The following is a 26,138-nucleotide window of genomic DNA, read 5'->3' as shown; positions in this document are numbered from 1 at the left end:
AGGTGTGCTTACTTAAAGCAAAAGTAAAACTAAGACTGGATCACATGGCTTACTTTCTATTGCTATCATGTTAATATGCCTTGAAGGCATATTACAACACCCTCACCCCTGACTCCCCCACCTGACACCCTACCCACTACTCCCCACTACTCTCCCCGACTACAGCACCATCACCCCCATCGCAACTCACCCCCTGAACTTCTGACTACCCCCGGGGGCCTCCAGCTACCCCTAACTACCCTCCCATCCCTGACTACCCTTCCAAATCACCTAACCCCCCCCCCCACCCACCACCTGCCATCCTACGGCCTCATCCACCAACCTTACATACTTACCTTCTTTCCCTGCTTGTCAAAATGGCCTTAGGACATTTAAATCTACTGGTATATAGCAGCTAGTAGCAAAAAAGAGGTCAACACCCAGGAAGGAGGGGCTCCAAGAGCAGATATTTCTCTGGAGTGTCTGGTTTGCAAATCGGGGAAGAAATGCAGAGCACCAGTGAAAGGTAAGTAAATAAGAGCAGAGTACCAACCCAACAGTGATTGCCATTCCTTGGAAGATTCTTTATCTCCATCAAGTGAGCTACACAAATTGTAGGTAAAACAACTCTTATTTTGGAGGCCTTCTTCAACAGTTTTCATTCCACATACGATATCACAATGTGTAGAATTAGAACATGATTATCCTTTGTGCAATGCAAGACACTTGAAGAGGCATATACAGATGCTAAACACGCAAAGGATTACAGGTATCTTAACCACATATATCATTCACATATTAATTTTCAGTAACATGCTTTCATAAATACATTTATAGAGTATTTTCCATATTTACTGGTTCTTGCTTAAAATAGCTTGCTGACCAAAAATATATGGAAGTATGCCATATGTGGAACAGTGACAAAGATCATTTTCTTCAACCATTCTGGATACATATATCTTCTGTAACCAAAAGAAACAGATTTTATTTACTTCTAAAATTTACCGTTGTCCTACTGCCCGATATTAACAACCATTCAATTATGTGCTATGTCTGTTTTCTTTAGTTATGAGGGCAGTTGAGGCCTAGCTGGCTTCTGTCTCCATGTCTGGTATTGAGACGGGTAGTGTATCACTTATTCCATAGTGGGATTCCTGTACCGCAAAACCAGAGGTATGACAGAAAGAAGGCTACAAATTAACTTCTGAATGCTCAGACTGATAAACCTTAATCTTTTGGAAAACCATGAATATATTTATTGAATCAATCAAAAGACATTATCACTGCTTCAAAAATGAATTAATGAAAATGTTATTGTTTGCAGATCATGTCAGGGATTAAAGCCCAAAAAACAATGGGTTTGCCTAACCATAGAACTGGGATTGAATATAACAACTAAATTACCAAAGATTAATAAAAAAAAATTTTGAAATTGATCTTTTGTTGTAAGTGTTGGGACTGATGTAAAATGCATTCTTAATACACAAACAAAACACAAATCAGATGGGTTTCAGGATTGTACATCATGAAATGTGTAATTCAATCATCGAATGTGCAATCTGTGGTTTGTTTCTTAGGAAATAAAAAGGCAATCTGCTGCCATTAGTTTTTGGATCCAGCTGTTTTTGATATTTACTGTGTGCTCTTATCATATTTACACCAAGAGTATGAACAATGAGATCACGAAGATTGCTGTTACCCTGGGGGGTAAGCTCAGTGAGTATAGGAGTCACCCAGCTCAACATCGTAAAAATAAAATCAATGTATAGAAAGGAGAATGAGTGAAGTTAGAATTTTTCTTTAATTTTCTTCTTCAGAAAAGTTCTGGATTTTTGGCACTGGCATTAAATATTATTTAACTGAATTTAGTTTTGTTTTAACACTGGACTAAAACCAAAGGAAAATATCTGAAGAAAGTTCTTTGTTTGAAGGTGTGTTCATATTCCATTTAACTTCTGAAGAAAAGGGAAGTGTGAAAACTTGTTTATAATGCTGTATTATAAATGCTGGACTATTTAAATGCCTCTTTGAGTTAAATTCTTGAAAGGAAAGGAACCGATGGGTTTGCCATATGATCACAAATTTATTTCCATACAATTTTAATGTCAAATTCAGGTGAGAACTATGTTTACTAAAATCATGAGGATTAAAATACTCTCTGTTGTGATACCTAACTGATTAATTTATCCAGGAAAAGATTGTTTTTGATTACAGAGAAAAAGGACAGATGAACAATACTAAGTCAAAAACACTTGAAAGTAATTTATTTCTGTATGAATTTAATTTTCAAAAGTTTCAAAAATATTCATAATCTTGCACTGTGCTGTGAGGTGATTATAAGCATGTATAGTGTTCTTTTATTGAAATTTGTAAACTATGATGAGGCCCAGATATGTATAGTTCTAAAGTTTTGTTGAGACTGGATGGCAGATTTGATTGGAAAATTAAAAACAAATGTTGTTGGTTCATTATTTGTTTAAATGAAAACAACTTTTCTAACATATTGTTTGCCACAATAATTTATGTGGATTTGATTTGACATAGTATGAATGCATAACCAGGCAGAGGACTCTGCCTTGGGCTGGAACATTTTAAATGTTTTGAGAACACTGGTGAGAGCACCTGCAGTCTCGAAACTCAAAATAATTCAGCAAGCTGTGCTTCCATTTACAACATTTTCAAAAGGTCTCGAGCCCTTGAGTTTGTAAGTTGTACTTGGCAGCAAATTGGGTATAGGCTCAGTTTAGTGTCAAGCAGAAACGATATGAGACATCCTCCTCCAGGCAGTCTCTCATGGCAGAACCTAGGCGCCAGTGGTATAAGGCAAGGAGTGACTATTTAAGGTGGTGGATGGGATGCTGATCAGGGAGAGCTGCTTTGTCCTGAATGATGTTGAGTTACTTGGCTATTGTTGGAGTGCGGCAAACTGAGAACCCATCAAATTTCTGATTTGTGATTTTTAGATAGTGGACAGGCTTTGAGGAATGAGGCAAGTCATTTCCCACATAATACCCAGCTCTGACCTGCTCTTATAGCCACCATATTTATGAGGTTGGTCCGGTTATGGTTTTGGGTCAATGGTGACTCCAGGATGTTGAAGGTAGGAGATTTTGATGATAGTAATGAAGTTCAATGTCATGGGGGTGACAGATTCTCTCTTGCTTGGGATAGTCATTGCATGGCACTGGTGTGGTGTGAATACTACTTCCCATTTATCAAAGTACGCCTGAATGTTGTCCGGGTTTCACTACATGCAAACACCTTTTGCTTCATTATCTGAGGAGTTGCAAACATCCTCACTTTTGATATAATAAAGAGAAGGTCATTGATGAAGCAACTGAAGATGGTTGGGCCTTGGATAATACCCTGAAGAACTCCTGCAGTGATGTCCTAGGGATAAGATGATTAACCTCCAACAACCACTACCATTTTCCTTTGTTTTAGGCATATCCCTGTCAGTGGAGAGTTTTCCTCATAATTCCCATTGACTTCAATTTTACTCAGCTCCTTGATGACACATTCAGTCATGTGCAACTGCAGTGGCACTTCCAACATATGTCTTGAATTCAGCATTTTCATCCATATTTGGACCAAGGTTGTAATGAGGTCTGGAACAGAGTGATCCTTGTGGAACCCAAACTGAGCATTGGTGAGAGGGGTTTTGTTGAGTAAGTGCCAATAAATAGTACTTTGCTCATGATTAACAGTAACTTGATGGAGTTATAATCGCATAACTGTCCTGCTTATTTTGAACAGGACATCCTCAGGCAATCATCCATTTGTCAGTGAGGTCTCCATATTACATCCATGCTGGAGATGCAACTATTTCTGGAACATGGCCGGGATTCTCCCCTATCCGGCAGGGCGGGGGGTCCCGGCGTGTCGGAGTGACGTGAACCACTCCGCCGTCGGGCCGCCCCAAAGGTGCGGAATTCTCCGCACCTTTAGGGGCCAGGCCCTCACATTGAGGGGCTAGGCCCTCGCCGGAGTGGTTCCCACTCCGCCGGCGGGTGTGAACGGCCTTTGGCGCCATGCCAGCCGGGGCTGAAAGGACTTCGCCAGCCAGTGTAAGTCCGCGCATGCGCCAGAGCGTCAGCTGCTGCCGACGTCATACCGGCGCATGTGCAGGGGAGGGGTCTCTTCCGCTCCCGCCATGGTGAAGGCCATGGCGGAGGCAGAAGAAAAAGAGTGCCCCCACGGCACAAGCCCGCCCGCCGATCGGTGGGCCCCGATCGTCCCGCACCCCCCTCAGGACCCCGGAGCCCGCCCACGCCACCAATCCCGCCGGTCAGGTAGGTGGTTTAAACCACGCCGGCGGGAGAGTCCTATCAGCGGAGGCACTTCAGCCCATCGCAGGCCGGAGAATCGCCGCAGGGGGCCAGCCGACCAGTGCGGCGTGATTCCCGCACCCGCCGAATCTCGGGGAGGGCGGAGAATTCGGGACACGGCGGGGGCAGGATTAACGCCGGCCCCGGGCAATTCTCAGACCCCTCGGGGGGTCGAATAATTCCACCCCATGTCTTCAACACCGTAGCAGGCTTGTAGTTAGAACCCCAGGCCTTTGCTGTATCCAGTGAAATAACCCACTTCTTGATATCCATGGAGTGAATTGAATTGGCTGAAGACTGGCTTCTACAATGGTGCAAAACTCATGAGTATTTCAAACTGAAGTCACGTTTGCTTATGAGCTATCCAGAGATATTAGTTTAATATCCAATTCCAATTCTCTTCCCACACCTAGTAGTGCACTAAGGCACAATTCTGTCTGTTTCCGCAGCTAGTAATTCCCAGAACAGGGCTGGGATTCTCCGATATTGCAGTCAAGAGTTGACGCCGGCTTCAAAACCAGTGCGAGCGACGCTGGCATCAACGGGCCTTCAGGCCCAGTAATTCTGTTCTTTGGGGCCTAGAGCGGCGCCGGAGTGGTGGGCCCTGCTCTGGCGCCAAAAGACGGCCCTGTAGGGCCGGCGCGGGTTCGTGCATGCACACGACAGCCGTATCCGCACAACACATGTGCGTGGTTGCCGTCCCCGCGCCCGGCCCCCGCGCAACATGGCGCAGCCCTACAGGCGCCCGGCGCGGAGGTACATAGACCCAACCTCCCCGAAATTAGCGCGCCACACCAATCGGTAGCCCCCGATTGCGGGCCTGGCCACCGCGGAGGCCCCCCAGAGTCGGGCCCCTCATCCTTCCCCCCCCAACCAGGACGGCCCCAGCAGCCAGAATGCTGAGGTCCCGCCGGGTGTGACCATATGTAAACCACACCAGCGGGACTCAGCGGAACCCGGTGGGCACTCGGCCCGTCGGGAGCGGAGGAAGCCGCGGGGGCCAGCACCGCAGCAGCCGCATGGGCGTGGTTGACGGCGACTCTCTGGTCGCTGGAGAATCGTTGGCCCGGCGTCGGAGTGGCGTGGCGGGATTCTCGCGTCCCCCCGCTGATTCTCCGACCCGGCGTGGGATCGGAGAATCCCGGCCCAGGTTGCTAGCCTGTCACAAGGGGCTTATTTTACATAGAATTTACAGTGCAGAAGGAGGCCATTCGGCCCATCGAGTCTGCACCGGCTCTTGGAAAGAGCACCCTACCCCAGGTCAACACCTCCACCCTATCCCCATAACCCAGTAACCCCACCCAACACTAATTTTGGACACTAAGGGCAATTTACCATGGCCAATCCACCTAACCCGCACATCTTTGGACTGTGGGAGGAAACCGGAGCACCCGGAGGATACCCACACACACACGGGGAGGATGTGCAGACTCTGCACAGACAGTGACCCAAGCTGGAATCGAACCTGGGACCCTGGAGCTGTGAAGCGATTGTGCTATCCACAATGCTACCGTGCTGCCCTCCAATCTGAGTAACATGAGATTGACACATTCAACCTGTTTGACAGTATTATGAAAGGACCTTCCTGGGGCAGCACTGTGGCTCGGTGGTTAGCACTGCTGCCTCACTACGCCAAGGGCCCGGGTTCGATCCTGGTCTTGGGTCACTGCCTATGTGGAGTTTGCACGTTCTCCCCTTGTCTACGTGTAGGTCTCACCCCCACAACCCAAAAAGATGTGCAGGGTAGGTGGTTGCTCATGCTAAGTTGCCCCTTAATTGGAAAAAGATTGGGTACTCTAAATTGATTTGAAAAAATGAAAGGACCTTCTTTGGCCATCAAGTCCTGGGATGGGACTTGAACCCAGAGCTTCTGGCTCAGAGGCAGGGGTGCTGTTGGCTGCGCCACAAAACCTCCAATACTCTAATATAGTAATGCCTAATTCTTCTCTCTCTTAACAGGCATTAATTTATTTATTTTAGCAGGTTGATAAATTGTTCCAAGTAACAAAGAGGGGACATTTACCCAAATATGTAGAACGTTTGCAAGATAACAGGCAGGATTTTCTGGCCCTTCGGTCATATGTCTCTATTCTCTATTCTCACTGGCAGTTGCATTCTCTCTTCCCAATGTTTGTCACTGGGATTTCCCATTGAAGCGACACCATGCCACTTGGAAACCTGTAGGCAAGGGGTGTGCTGCCAGTGAGAATAAAGAATCCCAACAGCCGGAGAGTTCCGGCCCACGTGGTTCACAGTTTTTTTTAGGCTCATCCATTTTCTAGCTTCTGCATAATAATTTTAATTACCTAGACTGTCTTTCACTCAGATTGGATTTGTGAAGTTTGCCTGAAATGTTTCCATTGCAGCCTTGTGTTCAGCCAAATCTAGGACCCATCAACATCCCTAAACAGCTGGGAAGCAATAGCAAAGAATGGTATCCAGGAAAATGTGTACTTTTCCCACAACTCCATCTCACCAACTGATTCGGGAAGATTTTGCTCAAAATAAAAAGCTGCTAATTTTTGAAGCTCACAATGCAGCACATGTAAGCACAAGCTTAAAAACATAAATCCATGAGATTATTATGTCGGTCAGTATTGATAATTAATAACAATGAACCATCTTCTGTTTCAGAATGATTTAATAAAATTCATAAGCTTTGTGACATATTTAATTTTTAAAAATTAAAACTCACTGTTTATTGTATTCTCTTGGCCTCCCAATGAGTAGAAAAGATATACAGGCAGATTCAATCATGGGTTTTCCAAAGGAATTAGGTAATTATCTGAAGAGAAAAAAAATTGCAGGGCTGCGGGAAAAGGCAGACAGTGTGACTAGCGGAGTAGCTCACTTTTGGCATGGATACAATGGGCCAAGTGGCCTCCTTCTATGCTGTAATCATTCTATGGTTTTATGAAAAACAAATGGTCTGTCTGCCTGTTCCATTGCTCCAGAGTTAATGGATGTCATCTCCACATTGTCCTATAGATGTCACCCATCGTACTTGTTATTTCCATTATATAGAGAGCTGCTCCAGAGAGTTTAATTAAGCTCCAGGTATATGTGAATACATTCACTTTTATTTTTCGCTGAACCTCTTACTCATACCTTTCCTTAATCAAAAAGATACAAAGGGATTCAATTTTTGGCCGTTTAGCAATTCTGATCCATAACCAGCCACCCCAGAGATGTATTTTTTGACCCACAGCTTTCATTATGTTTTCCTCGTTTGTGGTTTGTTTAATGTTTTCCCAGGGGAGCAACTGAGATCAAGAACTGGCCAATTGGTGATCACTGTGATAATTCAGCTACTTATCGATACTGACCTGTACTGCACTGTTCATTGCTAGCGTACTGCCAAGAAAAATAAAACAATGCACAAAATCAGTTCAAGCAGATGAATAATATTGCAATACACCCAATCAGTTATATTTATAACCATTTACGGTTTTAGTTACTGATGCATAATGCTAATGTTTGTCCAAACTTCTCATTACTTCAGTATGCCTGTTCTTTAAAGAAACACACTGTATTCATGAAAAATATATTAGAAAAACATTTTTGTTTGGAGAAAGAAATGATCCAAAAGAGCCATGCATCATTTGACATGGTTTACCTCATTGCACGTGTGTTTGCAAGCAAATAGGAGAAAATATTGTCGATTACTTTTCCTGATGAAAATAGGCCCAAACTACACAAAAACACGCACTGTTTTTGCACAAATCTTGTCAATGGGAACTTTTGTTCAAATTTCCTACATACCTAATGGCTTAAACAAGCTCAGCGGGGAAATATTTTGGTCGGCTATCTTCTGGCATGAGGGGTTATTACTGCTCCTCATTGTCACTATGCATAAAAGGGTATAGCCATTAGAGAGTTTATTCCAGCTTCTGAGTCCTATTGAATACTACGTGGCAATGGTAGAGGGCTGGGTGCAGAGGGGCCTGAGAAACTTCATTTGAACTAAGGTGGACAACAGCTTTGTTAAGGTTTCAGTTTTTTTTAAATTTACATGTGAAGAAAATTGCCATCAAACTCCAGACATTTCAGTATCAGGTGATCTTGGCCATGCTGTTTGTAAACCTTTTTCTTCATTGATAGGATATAAGTGTTGTTCACAGGGCCAGCATTTATTGCCCATCCCTAATTACCCTTGCGAAGATGGTGATGAGTTGCCTTCCTGAATTGCTACAGTTCTATTATGGAAGGAATCCCAGAATTTCAACCCAGCGACAATTAAGTATTGGCAAATATTTCAAAGTCAGGATAGTGTGTGACTTGGAGCAGAATTTGCAGTTGGTCCTGTTCGGGTGCTCTTGTCCTTCTAGGTGGTAGGAATTGAGTGTTTGTTGAAAAAGCCTTGCTGATTGCTGATCGGCTTCTTGTAGATGGGTATAAACCTCGATCAGTGCATATCTTCAGGAAACATTCAGGTTAAAAAATATTATGGGGGAATTCAAGTTTTAAAAAATTATGGTGTGGGGGGGGTTGCTATGTTTCAGGCAAGAGCATCTCAAAGTGCTGCAACAACGGAGGAAATTTGCCCTTCGCAATGTTTCAGCACAACAATTATTCAACACTTGTAAGTTCTGAGGAACAAAGGGACCTTGGCATGTTTGTCCATAGATCTCTGAAGGCAGAAGGGCAGGTTAATAGGGTGGTGCAAAAGGCATATAGAATACTTGCCTTTTATCAAAAAAGGCACAGATTACAAAAACAGGGAGGTCATGTTGGAGATGTTTAGAATTTTGATGAGGCCACAGCTGGAGTACTGTGTGCAATGCTGGTCACCACATTATAGGAAGGATGTGATTGCACTGCAGGGAGTGCAGAGGCGATTCACCAGAATGTTGCCTAGGATGGAACATTTAAGTTATGAAGAGAAACTGGATAGGCTTGGGTTGTTTTTGTTGGAGCAGAGAAGACTGAGGGGACAACCTGGTTGAGGTGTAATAATAATCTTTATTGTTACAAGTAGACTTACATTAACACTGCAGTGAAGATACTGCGAAAAACAAGTTCATGAGGGGCATGGACAGGTAGATATGGAGAAGCTGTTCCACTTAGTTGAAGGGTCAATCACCAGGGGACACAAGTTCAAGGTGAGGGGCAAGAGGTTTAAGGGGGGTTTGAGGAAAAATGTTTTTACCTCGACGGTGGTGACGTGGAATGCACTACCTGGGAGGGTGGTAGAGGTGGGTGCCTCACATCCTTTTAAAAGTACCTGGATATACAAGGCTATGGGCCAAGCACTGGCAAATGGGATCAGGTAGGCAGGTTAGCTGTTTTACACATGTTGGTGCAGACTCGATGGGCTGAAGGGCCTCTTCTGCACTGTGAGATTCTGTGAAATTTGCTTGGACGAAACAGCACAATTCTGCTCTTGTGCTGGAACATCACATGATTTCTTGCATGGATAATTTCCTTTAAAATCAAGTAGCAGTGTTTCTGCTAAAATATATTTCTTAGATTCTTCATTATCATGACATTTCACGACGTGATCATTTGTGACTCAATGGAACACAATTTTTTTTTAAATGGCATTTTGATATGGTGAGATTGATATATCAAAGTGCATGAGAGCAATCGTAGTGCTGAGAATTTTTAGTTTTACAGATGAGATATTATTATGTGTGTGCTTTAATTCTGCACTGTATGTTTCATGTCTGAAATACAACTTCTCTTTCTTCTCCTTCAGACACACGTGACAGTAATGATGGAAGACATGGAGTGTGTCCATGGAAGACATCCATCTCATGTTGGAATGAGTTTTGAAGTGATTCAGTCATATTTGGCTTGCAAAATCTTGCTACTATTCCATGAAGAATAACTGATCATGCCTCTGAAGGAAGCGAGAATCAATTAGTGCAGAGGTGCTTAGACAATAATAAACTCCTGTCTGCAGTTTTGATATCATGACGGGAGACGCACAGCATGTTTATGCAATTAAGGATTCAGACACTAATCCCAAAAAGCAGCAAAAGGAGGATGTTTTCGAACATTTCAGTGAAAAGGATCCTGTCAAATTAAAACAAAGTAACAACAGCATATCTGAAAGCTGTAAGATTGTGCTGAATGCTAGTTGTTTGAACAATTCTCATCTCCATAAAAAGAACAAGGAAAGCTATAACCAGAGAGAGGCTGTAATTAGGCCCCAGCAAACTGGAAGAATTGATTTTAAGTCTCTTCAGAACAGACCAAAGTTTTCAAGTGGAAGAACATGGTCTTCATCTAGCGGTTCATGTGGCAAAAGGAGTCCGCAGTCACCTACTGGGAAAAACAAAGGAAGAGACAAAAACAAACGCTATGGGAAAGGGCCTCCTCATCTTTCCAAACTTAGTATTGTTAACTCGCGATCCAACCCCACTATTGGAATAGCATATCCACAACAAAAGATTACATCAACAAAGAAAGTAGAAGGAAACCGAGAGCTTGTAACAGGAAGCTATCGTTTTAATGTGCCAAGCATACCAGAAAGAGAGGCTGAGCTTCAACAAGAGGATCTTAGCTACAACAGACGTTTTCTGGAGGATTCTGCAAACCATACTTCAACAGGTTATACCTCACACGCTACAGTGGTCACATGTCAGCACCAAACATTAAAAGCACAATCACAAGCAAATATTAATGTTTGCAGAGACAATTCCAACTCCAATGGCCAATTGCAATGTCCTGAATTCCATGGAAACAGGAATAACTCAAACATTTCACCTTTTTCAGTGGATTGGCATTCCCCAGATGAGACATTTCCAGGTACTAACTATGGAATGGCATCATACAAGCAGAGCACTTTCCCAGTAGCAGCAGAAAGTAATAAACCTAATGTACAAGGCTTTAGATCAATACCATTTCAGTATCCACACCCACAATTGCAGGAGACAGCTACTGATCCATTTGACATCGAACATAATAGCCAATGCCACTTTAAACAAGATTACTTAAATGTGCCGCTGCCTGACAGCCAGGTATCACATAGCGGTTTTGTTTTTCAGCAATCAACTGATGGACAAGAAGAACCTTTAAGGAATGGCCGGTTTGGTACTTCATCAGATGGGAGAAGCTTTACACAGCCTTCTCACCAAACTAAATTTGTTCATCCATCAAATCAAGGTACTCAACTTCAGTCACCTTTATCTCATTACAAAGGAAGAGCAGATCATATAAATGACATTGTGTCTTCTACTGGTGCTATACCATCTTCTATTGGTGCTATATCATCTTCTTCTGGTGCTATATCAACTTCCACTGGTGCTATTGAGCAAAATCAGAGCACTTTCCAAGAAAACAAAACTGTTTGTTCATCAGACACATTCAATTTGCACAATAATGATGTTGGGTTTCTATCTATGAACAAAAGGTGCTCATCTTTAAAAGACAACCGAAGCACTGAAAGAATGGTCACTCAGGGAAAACCGCTGAGAAGAAACATCACCCTCAATTCTTTATCCCAAATGCACTTTCAGGATAATGTTTACAGTGGTTCCTCCAACTGCAGTGTTCCTGATGGTTTAGTGCCTTTTGATAAGAACAGTTCAAATAAAAGCCACAGTCACTCCAGGGCATCACAAGTTTGGGAAGGAAACAGCAAGATGTTTCCTATGAAGGACCAAAATTCTGCACCTTATGCTTCATCAGTTGCAAACCAATTTTCCTATCCATGTCAATCTGTTACTAATTTGTCACTTGCTGACCAAAGACAGCATGCCCCAAGAAATGGTGTCTTCAGGTTGCCATGGCAGCAAATTCACCTTACGTCTGTGATGCCAAGCCAAAATAGAATAGAACTTTCTAGACAACTTAGTAGCCAGCATCTTGCTTTTCCACTAGATAACTCAGAGTGGCAAGAATATAAAAAAATGCAGAAAAATGCACCTGTTTGTGATCCAGCAAATTTTCATAACAAGAACCATGTCCACAGTGAAGAGCTTAAACATACTAGAAATGATGGGAGCAGACACAATCTCAACACAGCTACTGCTTTTCCATTTCAGAATGGTCTAGACAGTGCTAATTCTTCACTGTGTGAACCAGGAAATACAAACACATTTTGTGGCTTGAACCAACCAGTTGTACCAGTATCTACAAGAACTGGTGGTCACATTGCATTATCTATGCCAAATGTTAGCTTAGTGTCCGCTTCTCCGTATCATTCTCCACCATCTTCACCAGCTCTCAATCCTGGATCCACCAGCACATGCTCATCTCTCTCCCCAGTGTCTACTGTGTACAGTGCGAACAGTCCTCTTAACCTCAATTCAGAAGAAAGTCAACTACCCATATCATCCAATTTCTATCGTCAGCACTGCCACACTAAGGACAGGAAGAATTTCAGCTCACCTGAACAGATTAATGCTGACCTTCTGCACCATGGTCCCATCAGAGCATTCACATTTCCTTCAGCTGATCATCCCAGGAGAATGAAAGGCAATCATATGTTATATATCCAGGACAACTCATTTTCGCAACAGAATGTTGAAAGCAATGCATGCACTAATGCCTTTGGTACTGAATCTCAACCCTTCTCAGAGCAGCAGCTTTTTGTTAATACCCTTAGCAGTGCAAATCTTGACCAACTTGATGTGCTTCTTACATGCAAGCAGTGTGACCAAAACTTTAGCAATGTTGCTTCATTTCTTGATCACCGTCAATATTGCGGACTCCATTCAGCATGTCACACAGAGCTGCATGAAGCACCCAGAATGGGGGAGGGTAGGAGGTTCCAAACAGAATCAACAAGAGCAGCAGTTCTTCATTCAACCCGAGGTGGAGTTGATCAACATCAGTCTTTACTTTGCTTAAACAAACCTTGTGACTTGTTATTAGACAGTGAAGCAGCAAATGATCCAAAGGATGACCCATTTAAACTTAATATTTTTAGTGGAACAGGATCCAGCTCAATATCACTAACAGCATCTGATTTAGAGATTGATGATGCAAAACTTGATAGTTTAATCAATGAGACTCTGAATGGTCTTGACTATCAATCCGATAATGCTGAAATTGACAGCAGCTTCATTGAAGCTTTTGCAGATGATGAGCTTTCTATAACAAAATGCACAGGAAATGGGCCATCTTTCAAGACCAAAGACTGTATACCACTAGAAAACAAAATTATTACCAAGCTTACTGAAACTGAAGATAAACAGGCTGCACAAATAAAGGGTAGGCGCAATAGGGGGATAGTTGATAGGAACATACAGAGAAAGGAGAGAATCAAACATCCAAACAAAAAAATTGAGGAAAAAGAATTGGTGAAAGCTCTTTCATCACGGTCATATTCGAAAAAAGTGGATAAATTCAGAACTAAAAATTTCTCTCGTGAGACTTCTTTTGATCCTTCAAAGTACAGCAAACCTAGTGAACAAATTGAAAAGTTAAGAGGAGGAAGAAAGCTTAGCTCTGATGCAACACTTCAGCGCAGAATAAGAGAAGTGTTATCTCAGCCAGCGCAAAGCATGCGAAAGTACACTGAAAGAGACAAGCACAAACGTAAATCTGATATATTGCGTGGAGTTTGCCCAACTCCTTTAGAAGTTGTTACTGTGAACAGCAGTTCTAGGTTATGCAGACCATCTGTAAAAAATATTAAGAAAAGAAAGCCAGGTAGCAGAACCTGGAGCAAGGAATTGATTCATAAGATTGTACAGCAGAAGAACAAACTGCACAAATTACATGTGAAAAGTAAAATGAATTTGCAGCTTCCGCTAGTATCTGAACGATTGATTCCACCTCAACACAACAGTAGGTTGAGAGAATATGACTATATTTCAGATTCAGAGCAAGAAACAGAACCTCTAAGCAGAAAATATCGCACTTCATGTTTAAATCGACTACCTAAATATAGCATCGCAAAGGAGCACAAAACCAAATGTGGAAGAGTTAAGGCTGAAGAATCCTGGAGATATATTAAAATCAGAAAAACTTCAGATTGTAGCGTAGAAACACGGAATCACAATCAAACAAAAGGATACCATGGCAGTAGGTTCAGAAGGAGAAGCAGCAGATCTTATACCAGCAGTGATTTCAGCAACATTACTAGTAGTTCAAGTGAAAATACCAACAGCCCTAATAGCATTGAAAGAACAGACTCAGATAGTGAGAAAGACAAAAATACTGCTGAAAGCAAACCTTTTACGCTTACTTCCAATACTGATCCCACCATGCATTCAACTTTAAATGTAACATCAACTTGTACAGGTAAACCAGCAGGAACTGCAAAAAGAAGTCTCATTAATGATTCTGTCCATTCAAGTGGTACAAAAAAATTTGGTTCAGCAACATTTTTACTTTCAGGAAGAAGGTCCCAAAGAACCAGTCATAACATGATGCATTTGGGTTATTACAATGAGTCAGACATAGCACAAAAAAGGGAGCTGGAGGACCAGTGTACCGCAAGTTCTAACACCGGTCATATGGAGCTTGGTTATTTTGAAAGCAGACCACAGACCAGCAAGTCCTTTGAAAGAAATCTTGGGATGACAAGTACTGCCACAATAGCACCAAACACTGGATTAACATTTGATCAACGAGTTATGGAAAATGTATCTTCTTGTGAAGACAGCATTGTTGAATATCCTAAAGCCGGTATAAGTCAAAACAGTTCAACACGTATCATTGAATTGACTGCAGACATGAAGGATGAATTAACAGATATCAGCAAAAAAATGAAAGGCACACTGGGCAGATCCATGGTTGTCTTTGAGCCAAATGCTGGATGCTTTTGTGATAATTCATCTGGGTTTAATATTGAAGCTCATGATGATACTGCTCAGAACAACATGAATGCAATTTACTGTGGGCACAAAGATTTAGAAAGTCAGCACCATTCAGATATCTTTTCAGAATCTCTGCCAGGTGGTTCTACACATCTGGAAGATATTATTTTCTATCAAAATGAGAGCAGTGACAATTACTTACAGAAGAATCATGTCAAAAAGTACATGAATGCATTTTCAAGGGAAAAATACCATGCCAAAGTTAAATCTCCTGTTTCTTTCAATACAACAGGAATATTTGGAGACATACCAATATCAAACTTTGACAGCCAGCTATACACAGACACTTTAGTCAATAAAGAAAACTATTTTGCATTTTCTTGCAGTACAGAAGAAGACAACAGAGCAGACTACCATCTGCAATATCCACCATTGCTAGAGCACAAGGACTGGAATTTGTTGCAAGATGTGACCACAATTTTACCGGAGGAGATTTCACATTTTGAGGATCTCTCCATGCAGCCAACACAGAATAAAAAGATTTCCCATACTGCAGGAACATCTCCAATTGAAACTCTGCCCCTTTTACCTGAGACGGTGAATAATCAAAATAGTTCCTTCACAGCCACTTTATCAGATGATGATCTAGAAATAAAAAGGTTAGTGACAGAATTGGAAAATCACCTTCAGACACCAAGAAAGAGTGATGAAACTACTGTTGCCCAATTAAGCACTGAACAGTATATGAATGTAAATTTAAAAGATCAAACTGCTCCACCAACATCTTTGCAGTTAGAGCAAGATAATGGAAGTAGAAAGGACATACATAATACAAATAATGGAAATACTGATATTCACACAACAGAATATTGTATTGAACAAGTATCCAATACCTACAAAGCTGCAGAACAAGGTACTGTTGGGAGCGTTGAAGATAATGAAGATATTTGGGCCTGCCCTTTCCAGATTGTGTCATTGGATGCTGAGCCAGATTTCCAAACACCTGATGAAGCTTGTGAAAATCCACCTTCTCCTCCAAAGGATAATCAACCACAGTATCAGATTGGTCCGAAAGACTCAGAAAATGCAAAAGAACATGAGGCCAGGCACAGTAATCAAGAGGAAAACAGTGTGTCTCCTGTGAGTTACTCAGAAAAAGCAGAGGAAAAACTAGAAAACCAACATTACACAGAAAATCTAATTGCAAGCCTGGCAATAATGACGGATACTGTATTAGGCAACAATTCATTAGAACAAAGTCCAGGTGGGAAAGGAAAATCTCACATTCTATGCAAAAATGAAAACTGCTCTAACTATAGCAGCACAGACCACGTCAAGTCATTTAAACTCTCTCCTCAGTTTGGATCTTCTGAACATGATGTTGCAGAGAAACAGCCTGAGCATGAGCATAATGCGGGTGAGCTCACATTTGGGAACAGTGCAATTGCACCTTGTGTGAAAGCAATTGTGTGCAAAACAGAGAATGATTTCAGTACTGTTGATGCTGATGATTCACAAGAGAATTTATTTTTAAACCATAATCAGCAAAGTACAACCAGCAACCAGTTAAATAGCAAAACTGAAATATCTACTTTGCTCTCAGAATCGGATCCACCACTGATCGCTACAAGTCCAATTATTGCTTCTGAAAGTTCTCAACTGACAAAATATAAAGGAAGGACAGATGATAATACCAACCCATCATTTGTTCTAGCTAGCACTATTGAACAATATAGTAGTGCAAGGAAAATTGTACATGTTTCCGAAGATTCAAATGAAAATCCCTTGCAGCAACTTCAACTCTTTGTTGCCCGAACAGTTCCATGCAATGAAGAATTAATGATGATGCCTTGTTACCCATTACCACGTGCTCCAACAAATCAGACTTCAAATAATAACAACAGCCCTGAAAAAAATGAAGTCTTCAAAAGCACTCGCGTTACAGAAAATGTCATTTGTGCTGAAGAGAAAACTATGTATTTACAAGGCATAAGCAAAAGTGAATGTCAGATCTTGGGTACAGATGCAGGTAGCAAAAATCAAGACTGTTTGCCAAGTGTAGCGTGTGTGACTAAAAACATTGCTAAATCAGTGATTAAAAAGGTCAAAGAAAATTTTAATTCTCCAGAATCCAAAGATGTCGTTACTTGTGAACCTGATGATACAGAGGACCAAGGAGGCTTGTTATCACTGAATGTGATTAATGAAAACCCGGAAATGATGCAGGGAAAACATTTAATTGAAAATACAGGGAATTTGCAAAATTCTGACCAAAGCTCGGTGTTACTGGTTTTTGAAGAACAGGCAAAAACAGAAAGAGTAACTTCTGCTATTATAACCAGTGACATTGTCAGGCAGTCGGTAGAAGAAGGCAAACATTGTCTGGATGTTTTGGAGAAAAACTTACAGCCTGATCAATCAAATCATCCACTGTCTCAGCCATGTGGTGATGAAAATAACTGTTATGAGAAAAAACTGGTAAAACATTTAGCCATAGGAGATGACATATCTCAGTGCAAACCTACATTAGATATTACTGACCCAATAAAAAAGCCAACATTCCAATTCTGTACAGCTGAAATATTGCCATCCATTGGTGGGAATTTAGAAAACACTCGCAAAAATAGCCATTTGCCTGAGGCTTGTAATTTGATACAACCTTCTGAATCAGACACAGTTTTTTCCAGCAGGAAAAACATTTCAGAACAGCCAACTCTGAATTTACCAGGGAATTGTTCTAGTATTGCACTTAAACAAAATGATAAATGTGAGCAGCAAGAACTGTCAAACCATTTTCTTTCTGAGGATGATAGATGTAAAGGACCATTGTCATTTCTGCATCTGCCATACCGTTCTGAAGAAACAAAGAAAAAATCTCTTAGTTGTACAACTGAATCTCAGGAAAATGTAATTAAACATGACATTGAATATAAACTTGCAGAGAAACAAGGTCTGGATAGACATCCTGCTTTAAAAATTGTCTCAACAGGAGAGACTACTTCTGATGAAATAATCCTATTGTCTAAAATAAGTGAAGAATTGCCTACCATTACAACAACCAGTAATGACGCAGCAAAGAAATCAGATAAAAATACTGCTGACAATGACAATCGATCATTTTCTGGGAAAGATATTACAATTGATAATAGATTTTCTGAACAAACTGCATCAGAGCTTACCAATTTGCCCATTTATGTGCAAAGCAAATCTAATGATTGTGCTATATCTGAAATGTTAACTAAATCTCCCACATCAGATCTAGCTTGCAGTATAAATTTGGAAATAAATAATTTGTGTAGACCTTCAAATGATTCAAGTGACTTGGCAGAAAGTGAAGAGCATCCAAAGTGTCTCTGTAATGAGATTTTGTGCCCACATTGCAGTGGGTGTGTTCCCCCTTCTTTTCATGGTCAATTGCTTCAGCTGCCATCACCTCCTCAGAATGTTCCAGATTTAAGCATGAATTGTTCACTTCTTGTTGATTCTTTTTCCATGGAACCCTTAAGTAATCACTCAACCAGTAATAATAGTGACAACTCTGGCAAAGAAAAATCAGATAATGATTCAAGTGACAAAATAAACTGTCATATAGAGAAATCGCCATTAAAGCTTGAAGAAAACATACAAACATACAAAGATGAATTGCTTTCCAATAGAATTAAGCAGAATGATGGTAATTTATTCAACGACATTGAGGTCATGCTCATCAATTCAGACAATTTGACTAAAGACGATAAACCTGGTTGTACAGACGAACAAAAGAATGAAGCACCTGAGATTACAAATAATGCTAAACAATTGAAAGTGTGCTCAGATGGCAAGACTGCTAACCAGTTAACAGAGATTTCTGAAGTGCTTCGAGACAAAGTTGTTAAAGAAAGTGATGTCAGTGGGAATTCAGGTTCATTTACTCTAAGTGAAGAAAGATTGCATCCAATAATTAACATATTGGGAAAGGATGAGAATAGTGAAAATGATGGTTTGAGCAGGGATGATGATGCATGGAGCGGTTTAGTATTGCCCAATACACTGTGTGATTTGCCTAGCAGTGAGCATTTAGATTTGACGACTAATCATTTATTTTCAGAAAATGCTTCAAGGACTGATTCAAAGAAATTAGGTGAGCTTTCAACATCTGCACTAGAGCACTATCCACAAACTGTCTTAATGTGCAATGTATGTTCAGCCTCTTTCAGATCTAAACAAGGTTTAGTGAGACATAAAGCCATCAAACATCACTTAAAAGATATTGCATTAAGTCAAAACAAAGTAAACATAATTAAAGCGAATTGTATTCTCATAGAGGAAGCAAATTCAGTTTGGAAACAAGACCAAAAAACCGTTTTATGTCATACATCAGAAAAGAAAATACACACGGAGGACAAAGGAGCATCATGTGCTTTGGATAATTATGTAAGTAAGGAAACTGTTTGGTTTGACCAGCAACATGTTTTAAAAAGAGATACACACATCAAAGGAAATAGCCCTGCATTCACATCAAATGAACTTGTCAAATTAAATTGCAAAGAAAATCAACATCTTAGAAAAGCAGCTGTTAACATGGATGAAATCCAGGACGGCGACACAAAGGAAGAAGTTAAGCCTTGTATCCTACAGTCTGTTGAGCATACTGGTGTAATAGCATACCAAGAACATTCTGAAATAAAGCAACTTGCCAAATTGTCCTCGAAACCTAAAAAAAACATTGGCTATTCTACAAAACCATATTCAGGAGGCTCCAAAAATAATGCACGACCAGGCAAGAAGCAAAACAGCAGCATGCCTAATCTCACAAAAGAAAAGAGCAGGAGCATTGGAAAAGATGATCCAGAACTATTTTCCAATGATAATTCTGGTCCAGATTTTATGCAATCAGTTGCACAATCTGGACAGCAGAATGGCAGCCATGGGGAAGAGGATAGTGAGGCCTGTCCTCTGTTGCAGATTCATGAAATGGCAAAATCATATGACACTTCTGTGAGTCAAGGACAGAGAGAAGATGCAACATCATCAAGCAAAGCAATGAAAATGTGTATTGCATCAAAAGAATCGGTGTCACAAGAAAAGTTTTCACATAATGAAACAATACTTATAGAAGAGAAAGAATGTAGCCGAATCAGTGTTTTATTGAAAGAAAAGCAATATAAGAAAGAGTGGAATCTTGGATTTGAACCCCAGATTGACGTTACTGGAATGTTTTCTTTGAATAAAAGCACTCAGAGTGATAACCATATAAAAATAGAGCAAGAAGCAAATGAAAAAGAAGCTAAATTAGTGCAAAAGGTCATTGACTATCCACATTCTGAGCAAGTTATTCCATCAGTATTCACCAATTCAGTGCCTAAACAGGTTAATAGTTCTACATTAAAAATGACAGAGATGGGCCCACAAGCAATGGACCATGGAACTATAACAGGTCGGAGCAACAATGAAGTCTCTTTCGATGAAATGCAGGACATAAAAATGCCAAAACCCTGGGATGAACCATATTCTACTGATCATGAGCTACCTGTTTTAGAGGTAATCCACCCAAATTCAGAGTCACAATGTCCATCAAATATGACCAACACAAGTTCACAAGTATTTCCAGACGAAAACACAATTGTCAGAAAAAAATGTCAAAGGGTTTATGGAAAAAGAAGCAAAAAATGTAAAGTGAATGCAGAACCAAATAAATTTGGAGTGTTTCCTGCAGATTTTATGATGGAAAGTACTGAGCAAGTTCCTTTGTCCTATAGAAATGATCTTCATAATATCAAAAGACCAGATTACTTTGAGACTATTTCAATGGATGATACTATCATGCTGCATACAAGCCATGACAGTGATACGGTAACTAGTAAAGGTATTTCCGTCTGCGATGAACTTAAAACATTTAAAGATGACACACATGAATGCAGGAATCAAGATGACCTAAAAAGTGCAGAAATATCTGAAAATGATGACAGTAATATAATGGGTTTACTGTATCAAAGCAAAATAGAAACCGTGTCTGATGCTGTTCTAAATTCCACAATATGGAGCAATCCTCAACAAGTACCAGGCATCTCAACACATGGTGACATTACCTCATTTGCTGTGTCTTCAGCAAAAGGGCCAGAAACATGTCAGCAGATTTCGATCATTCATAGTCAGCAGGAACTGACGGAATCATTTTCTTCCCAACTGTTGGAACCTTATGATAGCTTGGCCTCTGATCAGGGCATTCTGGCAAGTTTAGATGCTAATAATATTGAAGTCTTAAACCAAGGTTATGAAGTTTCCGATAGCCATCTATTTAATTCCCCTGAAAATAAGTCTTCTATTTTAAATGTTGTAGACAGTATGAGTGAGGAAGCAGGTCAAGACATAAAATTATCCAAGGTTAGGTCGGAGGAGGGGAAAATGGCAAAGAACCGCAGCGACATCAGTATCAAATCCAAGGATAAGCAGTACAAATGTAAAGTTTGTTTTCAGTGGTTCCTCACTCTTGGAGAACTCGACTTTCACAAACTTTCACATAATCCTTCCCCTCCCCCAACATGTTATATGTGTGTTCAACGGAAGTTTAGTTCCAGAGAACAGCTGAGGGATCACCTGAAGGAAAAACATGCTAAAAATAAAGCAGGAGTATGGACCTGCGGGATGTGCCTGAAGGAAATCTCTGATGTGTGGATGTACAATGAACATTTGCGTGAGCATGCCACACAGTTTGCACGGAAAGGACAAGCTCAGAAATCGATGATTGGATTGTCCAGCTGTTTTAGTGAAGATAGTGCTATGAAAAGTTTTCTGAACACACTTCTAAATAAAAAGCATGGGAAGCCAACAAAAATGGTTGATTCTGTGACCAGGTCTCTAATTAAAGAGACCAAGGTCCTAAAAAAAAATCAAGAACAAACTTTGAAAACTAAGGAGCAAAATGAAACATGTGTTAAAAATAAACTGAATTTTACAAGTGCACTTAAATTATCAACTGCTTCAAATCCAGAATTTATGCAGAAGACTGAACCTATACAGAAGAATATCTCCATGCATCCTGATTGCAAAGATCCTTCAAGAGATTGTCATCATTGTGGGAAACAATTTCCCAAACCATTTAAACTTCAACGACATTTAGTAGTTCACAGTTTGCAGAAAATTTATCTATGTTATCAGTGTCCCATTTTCTATTTGGAAAATAAGGAGCTGCGAGCCCATCTTAAAAGTGAACACAGAGCAGGAGAAGAACCTGAATTTAAACATGTGACACTATATACATGTGAGCTGTGTGCTGATGTTATGCATGTCATAAAAAAGTCTTTTATCTGCAGTACTTGTAATTACACTTTTTCAAAAAAAGAACAGTATGATAGGCATATGGAAAAGCACCTGGCAGGAGGAAGTAAGACACATAAATTCAGAGGAGTGATGCGACCACATCTTCCTTTGCAGGATGCAAATCCTGATCCACAAGGCAGTCTAGCCCAGTCTTGCTCAAGTATCTCTTTGCCACCTAATAAAAAACAAAAGGTCAATCACAATGGTCTGACTGAAATTAGTGCAGAAAATAATACCCCGATAATTCCTTCCATTCATTTTGAGAACAATATTAGTGAAGGATCAATGCATGGACCTCCTGATCTTTTACCAGACATAATTAATGATACAGCAACAAAGCTAAATGATTTGACACCAAAACGTACTGATATTGTTGGGGACTTTTCTGAGCTTCTGGTAGAATTGGAACAATCACAACCAAATATTGCTAATTCTCCACCATGTCTCTCCCCAGCTATTAGTCACCCATTATCTAATGACCTGCATTTAATTGATTTGAACATTCCGACCTTGCCAGATATGCACAGTCAGCTCTACAATGTGAGTTCAGTGAACACATGTGCCATGAAACCGATTCTCAGTGTTGTTCAAAGTGACCATTCAGCACATGAAAAGACAAAAGAGGCTGAATCGCGTGATGGTTCCAAACAAGCAAATGACCTTCAGAAAATGCCTTGCAGTGGTCATGTCAAGAGAGCAGCTATTGATAAGGCGAAGCAAAATTCCAGTGACAACAAGCTTTCAGAAAAATTGCTCATAGATTTGGAGGCAAAACTTAGTCAAAAAAAGCGAAAAGAACACAAGTTTTCTAACCTCAAAAACAGCTGTCATGACAGGATAACTGTAGATGAGGGGAGCAAAAAGAGAAAACAGATGAGAACTGACAGCATGAGAAAATGTGACATTCCACAAGATAATCAGAGTATTGGTGCTTCCACGGATGAGACAATAGGCAGCCATCTAACCTCTAGAGCAAAACCATGGACAAACAGTTCTCAATCTAAAAGAAATGGAATGAACATCTGTCCACTTAAGCAACTAGAAATGCGGTCATTCAATGGGGAATTCAGGCACAAGAAAGAGTTAATCTCAAAACCTCTCCTTTATTCAAAAGGAGGAGCTCAGTTTTTGAGCAGTTCAATTAGAAAACATAGATTGGTGCAAGGTATGAAGCCCATTGAATTACATAATTACCGGACAGCAGAGTCACAGAGTAATCTTCTCAACCAATTATTTGGACAAAAAATAACCAGCTTCAAGATTCCTTTAAGAAAAGACACCTCAGAGTGACTTTATGCAGCTGATTTATGGGGCTATTGATAATCTGATCTCTGAAAATTGTGGAAAAGATCAAAGCCTTAAATTTCTTCAGCATCTGGAATGATCTTACACAGATGTCTCCGTGAAATACTTTACTTTGTGTCCATAATATCATACTTTGATTCACCCTCTTTGTCATGTACCGATTATGTCTTTGATAATGAGAAAATGTAATTGCTTTGGACAGATTTGAGCTCTGATGGGTAATTGCCTTAAACATTAGTGTAAAACAAGAGTAATGATAACATTTGCTACTTCAAAATGCCAATTCTTAAAACTGTCAATTTTCATTGCGGGTGTCAATATGAAATAGCATCGTTTTCAGTTATTCTGCATCATCTGAAACACTTGGATAAACTATATTTTTCTAACTCACGGCTTACTTTGTTAAAATGGCTACTTAAGTGCTATTGGTTGTTTTATTGAAATTGATATATGTTCAAAAGAACAGTGGAAATTCCCAGATATAAAAATGACTGATACCATTTACAGTATGCTTAAAATATGGTGACTTTGAGTACAAGGTCTTTGGAAATCTATGCAACTTTGTAAGAAACTGAAGTAAGGCATCAGTCAGCATTTATTATAGCAAATTGCTAAACTTTCCTCTTTTCTCCTTGTTTTCCTTCCCCATTTAATCAGTTGAAGTAAACAGGATAATCACTACTTCACCATGCTATCATGATGACCAGCTACTATGGGTGTCTGACCATTGCTAATATTTAATTCAGGTCTTCCTGTACTTGGTCCCAACATTACCACCTCAACTTTGGTCTTTCCCCTTCCATCACCTGCTGAAAATACCTACCGCCTGCACATATACCCCCCATAATTCTCACTGTGTCACGCATTACGACACCATACATCCACTCTCTCTCATAACTCCAGTGTTGGTCACATTTTCCTCGAAACTGAATCTCCAAATTTTCCTCATACAAAATATTTCAAAAATATCCAACCTCTCTTCATTGTCTTCGACAGTAATCAGCTCTCACTACTGTACAGAAGAGTTGTAATGCTTCCTTTCTCCTCCAAAGTATTTTCTTCAGTCCATCAAACATGCCCCGAGCCTGCACAAGAAGAAACGTCTGGAAACACTTAGCAAATTAGGCCATATCTGTGAAAAGCAACACCAAGATTTGTAAAATCTATGGAACTCTGGGTGAGAACAAACTGGTGGAAGCAAATACCACCTTGAAGTAATTTTTAATAGTGCAATTTATTAAACCAGCATCAATCAGTTAACTAAAAGTTGAAGAGATAGATGACTATTATGACACTTTTTGTGTGTATAGGTTTGGACATACTTTTCACTTTTGCAATACAATACCTTGTAAACAAGTTGAAAATGACTTTGGTAATCCTCATGTATATAATTGAATAATAGTACTGAAGCTTTAAGTTCACTGCAGCCCAAAATTCCTAGTTTGTACATTATAAACACACACAAACACTGTTGTTGCAAATGTGTTCCATATATTTGCTTCTTCTTAATGTGAGGAGTAGACGTTACATCAACTCTGAACAACATAAACAGTAATCGGTGCTATTTTTGTAATGTGAATACTGTCTTCCTCAAGCAAAACAATTGGAAAGTCGCTTTACATGTTGGGAACAAATATGCTGTTATGTTGGATAGAAATTTTATATACTGATTTTATCTAGTGTGTAAATCTTAAAATTATATGCTTATTCATTTGGAATACAAACTCAGGTGCAAGAAAAGATATTTGATAATGACGAACTCCTTGTCCAAGGAGATATAATGTATGCACTGAAGTTATGATGCAGACATTTGGAGTATGTTATGGCTGTTCTGCAAATTTTAGATCCAAGGTGCTTTATCCTGTTCGATGTGTATCTTTATATCATATTGTAAAATATTTAGGTAAATTACATTTGGGTGCAATCCATATTTCAGAAATTTATTTTAGTATTGTTCAAAAATATTTGCGGTCTTAATTCATAAGTGTATTGCAAAAGTGCCTTTCAGTATCATATAAATGTTGGTTATTATAAACCAAAGATGCGTTTTACAGTATTGTATACATACATGCATTGACTGAGTTTTTAAAATCTTTATATGGAAAGTTAAACAATTCACAATACGCTTAAAAGCAACACATTGTGTATATATTGCAACAGTAGTTTGCTGCCTTGACACAAAGCAGAAATGCTTAAAAACTACTTATATTGGACTTAATGACCAATTTGCCTTTGCAGCTTTCTGTAAATTCGCAGATGATATTTGCACGTGCACTTAAATAAATATTTTCAGCATGTTTAACTCTTGCAGGAAGCAAGTGTGAATTAATGTACTGTGTTGCTTTAGCTATTTTATTACTTAGAAAATAATCAATTATTGATATTTTTACAAATGTTTTCAAAGTGAGTTGAGGTGATAATCCACAGAAGTTACTTTAGTACCTTGCACACCTTGCGCATTGTGAGCTTACTTCAGAAATTTGTGTAGGCGTTGCATGTGACTTTCAAATCA

At 40.0% G+C, this 26,138-nt stretch overlaps 1 protein-coding gene across 4 annotated transcripts in view; it reads left to right on the top strand.

Annotated features, from left to right (window-relative positions):
- The window catches only part of LOC119971242, a 1,187,854-nt gene extending 1,161,921 nt beyond the window's left edge, over positions 1 to 25,933 (top strand). For 3 of the 4 annotated variants that reach the window (XM_038806514.1, XM_038806517.1, XM_038806515.1), the window contains one exon: positions 10,006 to 25,933. In XM_038806514.1, coding sequence (XP_038662442.1) covers positions 10,223 to 23,611 — 13,389 coding nt within the window. In that variant the 5' untranslated portion in view covers positions 10,006 to 10,222 and the 3' untranslated portion in view covers positions 23,612 to 25,933. Of the gene's footprint in view, positions 1 to 1,649; positions 1,696 to 6,673; positions 6,853 to 10,005 lie in introns of those variants that run through there. The other variant, XM_038806516.1, reaches the window with a different exon arrangement.
- The last annotated feature ends 205 nt before the right edge of the window (positions 25,934 to 26,138 follow it).

This window comes from Scyliorhinus canicula, chromosome 9, assembly GCF_902713615.1.
Source record: "Scyliorhinus canicula chromosome 9, sScyCan1.1, whole genome shotgun sequence".
NCBI lineage: Eukaryota > Metazoa > Chordata > Chondrichthyes > Carcharhiniformes > Scyliorhinidae > Scyliorhinus > Scyliorhinus canicula.
Note: the sequence above shows the minus strand (reverse complement) of the source record. Positions and strands in the feature narration are given on the sequence as shown.